Source organism: Micropterus salmoides, unplaced genomic scaffold (assembly GCF_014851395.1).
Source record: "Micropterus salmoides isolate LMB-PRFRI ecotype aquatic unplaced genomic scaffold, ASM1485139v1 Ms_hic_scaffold_10, whole genome shotgun sequence".
In the NCBI taxonomy this organism is placed as follows: domain Eukaryota; kingdom Metazoa; phylum Chordata; class Actinopteri; order Centrarchiformes; family Centrarchidae; genus Micropterus; species Micropterus salmoides.
Window position 1 is genome coordinate 14,166,090 of NW_024040041.1, and position 12,164 is coordinate 14,178,253.

The 12,164-nt window shown below is 39.2% G+C and overlaps 1 gene segment (V, D, J or C); it reads left to right on the plus strand.

Moving 5' to 3' along the window:
* The first annotated feature begins 11,379 nt into the window (after positions 1–11,379).
* LOC119887162 lies at positions 11,380–11,845 on the plus strand. The segment is given in 2 exon segments: positions 11,380–11,430; positions 11,519–11,845. Coding segments are annotated over 2 exon segments (345 nt in total).
* The last annotated feature ends 319 nt before the right edge of the window (positions 11,846–12,164 follow it).

Here is a 12,164-nt window from a genome sequence, read left to right on the forward strand (position 1 = left end):
ATAGTCAGATGACTGATGGAGATAATGTTGATTTCTGTTTCCACAGGTGTGAACAGTATTGATCTCATCCAGCCAGACACAATGGTTGTGCAGCCTGGACAGTCTTTGTCCATCACCTGTCAGGTCTCTGGTTATTTTTTGACTGATAGCAGCTATGCAACATGTTGGATCAGACAGTGTGAAGGAAAACCAATGGACTGGATTTTTCACATGTGGGGAGGAGGCAACTTTTACCAAAATAATGATCTGAAGAGCAAGTTCAGCTACAGCAGAAACACTTCTGCTGAAACAGTATCTATAAAAAGAAGTAATCTGCAGCCTGAAGACACAGCTGTGTATTACTGTGTACGTCGGCCCACAATGACAAAAACCACCAACAGACCTTCACAAATACTCAGCAACCTGTGAGAGACAACGTCTTGTTAACAAGACATACACAGTAACTTCCTGGAAGAAGTTTACTTTCAAAATATATTATACATGTATATTAAATATGTATACATAAATTATATATTTTTTTAATAGTTGTGTTCTGTCTTCTTGTATGTTGATGCTTGGAGAAAATGAAAAAGACATTTGTTTTGTTTATGTGCAAAGCGATGGACGATACAGTCCTTGGTGTTTGCTCTTTTGTTTGCTTTTCCTTTTGTTTGATGATTTTAATGAATAGGTTTTACATTATCCATGATTTGTGTTATTTTTAATCCCATCGGTCACAATAGAAACTCAAAAAAAACTTTTTTCATTTATAAGGCTCTAAAAATGTTATCAATACATTTTAAGCAAATACTGAAATAATAGATGGTCTCAATGAAACATGTGCAGTATCACGTGTTTAGTCTAAACTGTCACATGACCAGAGCTGTTTACTTCCTGGTTGCACCATGAGAAAAGGATGGCTGCATCAAACCTCCCAAACAAAAGGTTTGTTAACATAAAGATAGGATGGAGAGTTTTGGTACACATTATCTTTAAGGTGTCTAGTATTAATATATAATTATTTGAATTTACTGAACTTCAGTATTCAGCATGGTCATAGAATGAGTAATCATTTTGACGGCAGCAATAGTGACCAGTGGGATAACAGGGGACAGGTGACCACATTAACAATTCTTGTGCTATCTGCTAGTGATGGGCAAAGCAAGGCTTTGTGAAACATTGAAACGTTTGAAGCAATTATGCCGGGAATTGTGTCGAGGCTTCAAACTTCGACACCCGTCTCCACGGTTTCATTGAAACAATGACTGACCCGCATTTACAAAAAAAATGCAGATACTCGCAAGACATAAAAGGAATAGAAAAAAGAGGTAGTTGCAGTTAGTGAGTAGAGAATATAATTAATCTTAAACTTATAAAGTATACAAATCTAAGAATATAGCCTAATAATAAATGTGGATATCTACAGTATTATACAGTAGCTTATTAACAAAGGTGTAATGATAATTAGCAGGAAAGATATAGGCCCTAATGCAATAATTAATAATAATAAGTGCTGGCAGTGATGAGGTGTAATGGATTAAAAATCCATAACTGAGTAAAGTTTAAGTTGTTTCAAGAATGATAGGCTAAATGAAAAGTCTCACATTTGCTATATGTCAAGAATTGTATTCAGAAATATTCAGCTGTTTTGAGGCTGAGTTGGGGGGGTTCGTAATTGACATCCCAAGCCTTAGAAAAATTTGGTCACATGGAACATTTGTTGCTGTCAAAGATGAGTATTTTTTTTGCCATCATAGGCCTACAGGTGCAAATATAGGCTACTACAGCACATCACTCCAATAAATCAAATGATCATGGGTCCTTGGTATAAATCTGTCAAATGAGTTAGAGTCTGATGTGTGGTTTGTTCCAAACACTGAATCAAGCATAGAAGCAGCAGGTGTGCCACCTGTCGAAACAGGGGTGAAACGCACCGAAGCCTCGCTTCACAATGGTCATGTGACATTGACGTTTTGAACCACGCTTTGGAGGAGTGTTTCGAAACGTCTGTGCTTCGGGATTTCGACACAGCGTCGACACGTCAGTATCGAGCGTCCCATCCCTACTATCTGCTTGTTTTTACTTTTAGTTTTACTTTGAGTCAAGTTCTGGGTATGTTGGCTCTAGGTGACCACCCAGACATGGCATGCACCGTGATATATCAAAACAAAATCCCCCTCTCCCCCCTCCTTGTGGGATGGTATGTGTCATCCTCAATTCCAGGTCCTCTACCAGAGGTCTGGCAGTTAGATGTTCCTAGGACTGCACTCTTCCGAAATGAGACTTCTGATGTTGTACCTGGAATGTGCTGGAGCCACTCTCCCAGTTTAGAGGTCACATCCTCGTGTTTCTGCTGCCTGAGGTATTCACTTAGTCCTTCATCTTTGGGGGCCATCTTCCTGATGTACTCCTGGATCTTTGTTGTTTCATCCTGGACAGTGGTCTTGACAGTCACTAGCCCTCAGCCTCCCTCACTCCCCCTAGTAAACAGTCTCAGGGTGCTGGATTCGGAGTGAAACCCTCCATGCATTGCGATGAGCTTCCTTGTCTTGATTTCAGTGGCCTCTTTCTCCCCTTATGGCCAGTTTATTATACCAGCAGGGTATCTGATGACTGGCAGGGCGTATGTGACGATGACTCAGATCTTGTTCTTCCCATTCAACTGACTTTTCAGGACCTGCCTTACTCTGTGTAGGTATTTGGCTGTGGCTGATTTCCTTGCTGTCTCCTAATGGTTCCTGTTTGCCTGGGGGAAGGTTTTTGTAGCTGTCCTGAACATCTGCAATGGTGCCTTCTGGTACTTCCACTCCCTTGGTTCTGATCATTTTCCCTCTTTTGATACCACCTGACCGCACTTGTCCAGTCCGAATGACATTCCAATGTCCAACACTTATGTAGGCATGATTTAGTCTTTCCTCCTCTTTTGTCATGTTCACAGAGACTAAACGAAAAACCTGGCCAAAATGAAATTGTGTCCAGAAGTTGTTTAAGTTGTTGATTGGCGCATGCATGTTTTTGGGTCATTTTATAATAAGTAGCTTGTTTGTTTTGGTTTAAGTTACTTTTTTGGACAATGCACATTTGTTTCTTCTATATTTTAATTGCATTTTATGTTTTCTTAATATGTTAATCCTTTCTAAAGATATTTTCATTTGTTATTTAACCACAAGCTATATTTCAGATAGTTTTTTAACAAAATCAGCCATTTCAAAAAGTGGTGGGGACATGTCCCCAGTGTAAGTGCCCCCTTCAGGTGGTTCTGTTCCTTCTCTCTGGCTTGGGCGCTTGTTGGTGTGTGGTGCAGTGTTAACACTGCACCACAGAGCAGAAAACACACCAACAAGCGCCCAAGCCAGAGAGAAGGAACAGAACCACCTGAAGGGGGCACTTACAGCCTGTGGATACCCTAAATGGGCTTTTGTGAAGACAGCCACATAATCCAAGAAGAACAAAACTACAGGGGAGGAGGAAAAGAAGGTCAAACGCAACAACATTGTGATTCCATATGTGTCTGGAGTATCAGAGAAACTCAGGAGGATTTTTAACAAACATAACATCCCTGTGTTTTTTAAACCCAAGAACACACTAAGACAGATGCTGGTACACCCCAAAGACCGCACACCCAAACACAAGAAAAGCAATCTAGTGTATGCTGTCCAATGCAGTGAGGAATGCACAGACCTGTATATTGGGGAGACTAAACAACCACTACACAAACGCATGGCTCAACACAGAAGGGCCAACTCCTCAGGTCAAGACTCTGCTGTCTACTTACATCTGAAGGACAGAGGACACTCGTTTGAGGACCACCAGGTGCACATTTTAGACAGAGAAGATGGATGGTTTGAAAGAGGTGTCAAGGAAGCCATCTACACCAGGGTTGAGAAGCCGTCGTTGAACAGGGGAGGGGGTCTACGCCACCACTTATCCCCCACTTACAATGCTGTCCTTTCATCACTTCCCAGGAAACTCAACAAACGTAACCTATTGGCCTCAGGTGAAGATACCAACGATGGTCGTTCAGTCTTGGCCTCAGGTGAAGATACCAACGATGGTCGTTCAGTCTTGGCCACAGGTAGTCTCAACGACTGTAACGACTGTCGTCACAGCAACAAGGAACACTAACGAACCAGCGGTATCGATGACCCGAGATAACGACCCCACTGAGGTTAAATAGCTGAGTTTCCCTGCCAGTCTGTCAGAACTGAAGAAGTCCTTTGGATAAGGGACGAAACGTCTTCCAGTAGCTTCAACCAAGTCCAGTTGCCCTTCATTTTAACCTTCGTTGGATAACTATGACCTGGATGACTGAGAATCTTCATAGACATCTGACTTTCTTGCAGTCAATTCAGGTGGTGCACAGGTTGGTCTGCTTGGTCTTACAGTTTTATTTTATTTTGCTTAGTGTAGGCCTCTTAGAATGAATATTCTACAGGACACTTCTATCCTAAATGTTTCCTTCAAGTTCAGTGTGAAGGAATCACATGACTGCTATACAGTTGTTTTTGAATGCACAAACAACAGTTTACAATGAATTTTGATTTCATTGTTACAATATTAATGTTTCAAGTTACAACATTAGAATACGCTGTTTTTTTGTCTTTGTTCTCCAAATTGTCTGTGCTATATAAGGAATTTTGATATATAAATTAGTCATGCTAGAATTTGATACAGCATTTTAGTAGCATTTTAATTTTGAGAACTGCCATTGACAGTTTTAAATGTCTTAATAACTGGTCTTGAATTAAAGTTTGGGCGAATGCACAGGAGAAATTAGTCGATTTAGGATACAACACATGATCCCACCAGTCACAATTGTGACCGACCATAAAAACACACCTTTTTATCTATTCCATATAAATTTGAAAAAAGAATGATTGTTTATTTGGTTACTAATGACACATGATTGGGATATTTTCAAATCTCGGAAAAAGAATTTCCAAATTAACAATAAATTGTTGTCAGTACAATATATTTAGGTATTAATAGTTTACAGTACAAAGTTAACAGTTGTTTAATTTCTGTAAATGCAGGGACATTTTGAAAATGTTACAATTTAGTGTGTAGTGAAATGAAAATATACGTAAAGCAGAGGTGATTTCAAGGCATGTTTTCACTCTGCAGATATAATAACAGTCAACAGACTCTTCTATTGATGAACATTGATGTTTCATGTGTTTGATTCTATGCAAACTCAGTGACCTTCCTTGTTACTCAGCTATAAAAACTTCCCATCAGGCTGTCAGTGGAGTTCACAGCACGTCACTTTCAACATAAACCATGTTTTCTGTAGCTCTGCTGCTGCTGTTGGCAGCTGGATGTGAGTCTCTCTGGATTTGTCAAAGTCAGCAGTTCTTCTTTTGCAGTATAACTTGATCATTTGTTACAAAACATTTTCTTTTTTAACAGGTGTGAAGTGTGAACAGTTGACACAGCCAGCCTCTGTGACTGTGCAGCCAGGTCAACGTCTGACCATCACCTGTCAGGTCTCTTATTCTGTAAGCAGCTACTACACAGCTTGGATCAGACAGCCTGCAATAATAATAATAATAATAATAATTATTATTATTATTGCATATTATAAAGCTCTTCATCTTACAAGAATTGAAACACATTTTTAACCATGTGTGTCAGAATTATTTTCAATGTAATATGAAAATCACTTCGTGGAACTAAAGTCAGATTAAGAGGGGTAAAAAGAAAACATAATGTCACCTCATGCTTTGGCAATGTCAAGACTTTGTGTCATGATAATTCAGTTGTGAGAATTACCTGTTTGTTGGAGGATCACTTGATAAAACACAATATTTAACTTTTGAAGACAATTCAGGTTCAAAATCTTAATTAGGGGTTGTACCATAACAGGTTTACATGGTTTAATTTTAAAAAAACACCATATTTTTCTCATATTGCACATTGGTGCACATCCTCTTTTCACCATATGGCCTTTTTCTTGTATCCGCTGGTTCGGTCTCGCCTCAGTGTCCATTAGTAATGTGTTGACCTTGTTCTGGTAGTCCACTGTGTTAAGGATTACTGTGCATCTTCCTTTGTCAGCAGGTAGGATAGTGATGTCTTGATCCTTGCTCAGTGATGTCACAGCCTTCATTTCTTGGATGGTGAGGTTGGAAGGGGGGGCCTTCGCATTAGAAAGGGCTGCAGATACCTTTAGTCTGAGCTTTTCCGCTTCTGTTTCTGTTAATTTGTTTTTCCTAATGGTCGATTCTTTGGCTGTGATGAGGTCTACTATAGGTAGCTGCTGTGGTGTAATGCCAAAGTTTAATCCTTTGGCCAGAACATCTTTCTCTGGTTGGGTGAGTTCCCTATCTGACAGCTTTTCACCCATCTGTTGTCTGTTTCATTCATTGTGGGGTTGGAGGTCTTTCTTTGTTCTTGTTGTGTTGAGATTTCTCTGCTTTCTTGATGAAATCCATGACCTTTTCCAGTGCTGTACTGGGCAGATATGTTTCTTTTTTGTGGTATACGTTGTCCAATTCTTTGTTCAGGACTTCAATGGTGAAATGTGTCTGTCTCACTCTGTAATTCAGTAGTTGGTGTTGCGCTTTCTCCAGGATTATTATATTTGTGTGCTTTCACATTGGAACCTAAGTGTAGGCCATTGGGAATAAGTTTGTGTTGACAGCATCTCAGGTTAAATCGTAGATGGTTTCTGTAGTCTGCGATTTTCGTGGCTGTCCTTTCATACTCCTGTCGCAATCTGAAGGCGTTCATCCCAAAATGATTAGCAAGATGTCTGTGAAGATCCTCATTCATCCAGGTCATAGTTATCCAAAGAAGGTTAAAGTCAAGGGCAACTGGACTTGGTTGATGACTGAACTAAAGTTTAACGGTACTATATGTAAGTTTTTATAATGAATATGTTTTCTATTACCCATGATTCATGTTAATATTTACATTAACAATAGCAATAATGAAATAATGTGTAGTGAAATTAAAATATCAATAATAAGAAGATTCACTGCAGCTTTAAAGATTGTGGTGTGCCATTTTGGACCTGATAGTGAAGCAGTTCTTAAGATGCTAATTTTTATGAACTTTGTTATTATCAAATGAGAACTCGTGAAAAAATTATCCCTCTATATTATCATTTATGACAGACTAGAAGTGTCTGTATCTGCAGAAATCCTAACCCTCAGCCTGCAATTTCTGTGTTTAGGACGTTTCTTGCCATTAACCTTTGGGAAGTGCGCAGGGTATGAGGCCAGGACTCTATATAAACATGAAGCCACCAGAGTAGGAGCTCTCAGACCACCATCATTTCAAAACCAGTTCACTGTTACAGAGAGAAATAGACATTTTCAGCAATGAAAAGGTTAAAGGAATACAACATTGTTCATTATGATGTACAATAATAATAATATTAAATACTCAGTGCAGGCTTTCCTGAAAAGTCTCTTCTCTGTCTGACTCACAACATTTATGTGAATTAATGAGAGCATTATCTCAACTCACAGCTGCAATTTATAAACAAGAAATGAAACATAGTGGATTTTTTTGTATTGACTGAAAACCACTGATATTCGTGGCATTTATATGCTGAGGGGCTTCATGTTTTTTCCTGAATTTATAAATCTTAATTCTAACTGGGGTATTCTTTCACATGATGTTCTTGACTTATGAACACTTTGTGAAAAAATCAACAGTATGACATATAGAAATATTTTTAAAGGTTTTATTTGTTTGTTTTCTCACTATTAAAATGTAATTTAAAATACTAATTTGGGGGTATTGTAAAACAGAAACTGTTGTCACAATCTTCAGATGATACAGGCCCCATCCACACTACTCTGTTTTAGTTTATAAACGGAGAATTAAAACCAAGATGATCTCCGTCCACACCAACGTTTTAACTGTGTATCAGAGTTGATCTCTGTGTACATTAAAACAACTGAAAACGCACTAGTGGCCGTTCAGGTACACTAGTGGCCGTTCAGGTACACTAGTGTGCCGGTGTAAACATGAAGCAGATGGTCTGTTCGGTAGTTACAGAAGATTTGGCGAAAGAATAATGAAAAGCAGACGAAGAATCAGACCAGATTTTGCTGGGACTGTTACTGAATGTAACACAGGATTGCAAGTTGTTGCAAAATAAACAGCGACATGCACAGCAGCCTACAAATGTAGGCATATAGGCCCAAGTGGAATTTGCACGCACCAAATATTTTAATAAAAATACTAACTCAAAAACTCTGTCAGTAGCATCGTGTTTCTGCTTTGCATGACTTATAGGACCCAATCACAGAGCCAAGCATGAGCTTCTGTGTCATCGTTTCTAAAGTCCTTCGTTTTTGCCCTTCTTCACTAAAACGCCCTCCAGAGTTTCAACAAAATGCAAAGCGGGGTCGGCAGTGTTTCCAAACTTCTGCATTTTTAGGTCTTCGTTTTCCCCGTTTTAGGATGGGAGGTGCAAACGTAGCAAAAGGTCTTTGTTTTAATTCAAAAACGCAGTAGTGTGGATGGGGCCACAGACTGTCCCTAACAATGAAGCAACCAACTTTAACAATTTGTTTGTCAAACATGAAAGAGCGACTCTTGGAGGAATGACTTATTTACAGTAAACATTTTTTCCAGTTTCACCAAACAGTAACTGAGAAGTCAAATCCAGTTCCTCCCTATGAGGAGGAGTCAATGCAAAACTCAGATGTCTTCCACCTCTACTTATCTGACTGCAGAGAGGATGACAGAGAACAGTGGACACACAGTTTAACATGATGGACTATAGGACAGGACTGCTGCTTTTAACTGTCTGTTGGGCAGGTGAAGATTTTCTCTGATCTTGAGTTAAATCTGCCTTCTTAAGTCTGTTAGCTTAAAGCAAGTGATTATTTTCTTGTTTGTCTTGACAGGTGTTGATGGTCAGACTCTGACCATCAGAATCAGAACCAGCTGTTAAAAGGCCTGGAGAATCCCACACATTGACCTGTAGAGGCTCTGGATTCACATTCAGTGACTATGCTATGAGCTGGATCAGACAGGCTCCTGGAAAAGGACTGGAGTGGATTGCCTGGATTGATAGTGGTAGTGGTAGCAGCAAATACTACTCTCAGTCAGTTCAAGGCCGGTTTACCATCTCCAGAGACAACAGCAGACAGCAGGTGTATCTGCAGATGAACAGTCTGAAGACTGAAGATTCTGCTTTTTATTATTGTGCTCGAGAGCCACGGTGACTAGAGTTGGTTGAGCAGCTGTACAAAAACCTACAGGACACATCTTTGAGCTGGTAGAACATTGCAATGCATTTTTTTATAGCACGTATATTATCATACCATATGTTACATTACTTATAATTTTTCATATAATACAAGGTCATGTAAACTGTTCCTGAGGAATATTATTACTGAACATTAAACAATTAGAAAAAACAAAAGAAGACTGAAATAAAGAGATGAGCTGACTGTGGCTTCTTCCAAGTAGTTTCAGGAAATCACCACCTACTACTGAAGAGCTGGGTCAAGTCACAAAATAGTCCAGAATTTCCGGTTAAGAACTCTTTATTGCAAGATAGTGGTGTGTGTGTGTGGTTTTGCTCTGAATTGGGCCTAATTGGCATGACCAACAGTAGCTAAAGTGAATGAGAGCAATATTTAGCAAAAAAGGGGACATTATACACGTGCCTTGAAGAGATTTTCTGAATGGGCTCTGGCTTTAAATCGAGCATGTCAGCTGTTTTTCTACAACTGCTCCTCTGTTTTCCACCGTTGTTTGCAAACCAATAAATCACAATTAGCAGTCAGATAGCAGCGCTGATGTCCCCATGATATTGAACGTTGGCATTAAATTTATTGCTTGGAAATAGCAGCCAGCCTGCAGCGGTGTGTTTACAGCGAACAGCTGATGGAGCTACGCTAAATAATGGGGCCGGAGTTGTTGTTTTAAGTTTTCATCAGTCAGAGCTGGGGCTGGTCTTGTTTTCTACAAAGACATTACAGCAGGTAATAAAGCACGTTAAAAAAGAACATGTAAGAGCTGGAGCTGATCTGCAGCTCTTGTCGACTGGAAATGTTTTAATAACCTTTCAAACTGCCGCAATTTTATTTTTGTGTTGCTTTCTCTGTGCTGAAGATATTTTAAGAACTTGATGGTTTTATCCAGTTTGTTAAATTTGTAACAAACCTCATCATGTGTCTCTTCATTATACTCCCACTCAAGCAAAGCCTATAGTTTTTCATTATATTCCAATCAAATCCTCATGGATAGTGGTTACTAAATAATAATGTGTGTGCATCACTTTGTATGGTGTACAGGCCTACAGCCTGTCAGCTGGTGTTGCCTAATCTTTGCAGGTCTTTAGACCACAGTGGAAATTCACACAACAAATGATTGAAGGAACCTTTTAGTTCCATGAAAAAGAGATCTGGGGACTTAAAAGTCCCCTGTACTTTTGGTGGAAACACCACTAAGAGGGGGAAGGAAAGTACCACTTTAAGATAGGGGGTGGAAGGTTCCAAGTGGTGATTATTCATTTAGCTGACGTGTTTATCCAAAGCGACCTACAATTGCTATATATATCAGAGGTCGCAGGTCTCTGGAGCAACTAGGGGTTAAGTGTGTTGATCAGGTACACATTGGTGGATGTGTCAGTGGGGAATTGAACCCAGGCATGTGTCTTCCACTTTACCACCACCACCACTTGTTCATAAAAGGCCAAAGACAGCACAATACTATGGTTACTGAAATGAATCTACTGGAATCTAAAGTGAGTCATAATGTGAGAGTGACAAAAAATGTTGCAGATTCTTTCACAAAATCACTAAAGGGCAGTCAGTGTCAACTTTCTAAAAGGAGACACTCAGATCTGCTGTTCTCATTTATCTTAACTGACACTTGAACTCTGGACTGAACTAAAGCTTAACATGTATACTGTGATACTTGATACTTTTCTACCCTAAACAAAAGTCATGTATTAACTTGATTCAGGACATTTTCAACAGAAAAGTATGACAGCATATAAGTTTTTTTTTTATACAACAAACCAAAAAAACCCCAACAACAATTAACCACATAGCATGATATTTCATTAAGACAGTTTTTTTTTTATTTCTGACATAATCAGACACAGATAAATGTAAAATGTAGTTAAAATCACAGAAAGTAACATATAAATGCGTGAACTACTTTATTTTTTTCCTAATATATAAAAAAATGTTTTTTGCATTTAGTCACACACGTTTCAGTTCCTGAGCAGCTGTTTTCCTCTGGAAAATCTTTTTTGCAAATCTTCTGACCTGTCAACAGTCAACAGACTCTTCTATTGGCCCCAGTTAGACCAACATTGATGCTTCATGTGTTTGATTCTATGCAAACTCAGTGACCTTCCTTGTTACTCAGCTATAAAAACTTCCCATCAGGCTGTCAGTGGAGTTCACAGCACGTCACTTTCAACATAAACCATGTTTTCTGTAGCTCTGCTGCTGCTGTTGGCAGCTGGATGTGAGTCTCTCTGGATTTGACAAAGTCATCAGTCTTCTTTTGCAGTATAACTTGATCATTTGTTACAAAACATTTTCTTTTTTAACAGGTGTGAAGTGTGAACAGTTGACACAGCCAGCCTCTGTGACTGTGCAGCCAGGTCAACGTCTGACCATCACCTGTCAGGTCTCTTATTCTCTTAGCAGCTACTACACAGCCTGGATCAGACAGCCTGCAGGGAAAGGACTGGAGTGGATTGGAATGAAAAGTACTGGAGCTTCATATTACAAAGATTCACTAAAGAACAAGTTCAGTATCGACTTAGACTCTTCCAGCAAAATAGTAACTCTAAACGGACAGAATGTGCAGCCTGAAGACACTGCTGTGTATTACTGTGCCAGATATCCACAGTGAGAGACAACAACAGGAGAGCTGTACAAAAACTACTTCCTCTATTTACCACTACCACTGGCAATATTCAGTTGTCTCAGAATCACTTTTTTTGCAGTACTGATTGTAATTATCTGTCAGGGATGAAGATTCTGAGTAGTGATTGACTGAATAATGTGCATGAAGATCATGCATGTGATCAGAAGATTTACATTATAATAACATGTAAAAATAAAAGGCTTCCATGTGACTTGCAGTTTTACAACACTGTTTAACTTGATAACTGCCACCTATTTCCAGAAAAAATGCCTAAAATCTAAAAGCCTCAACCAATTTGCTGTTCTTAGCTGACAGAAGTGACACCC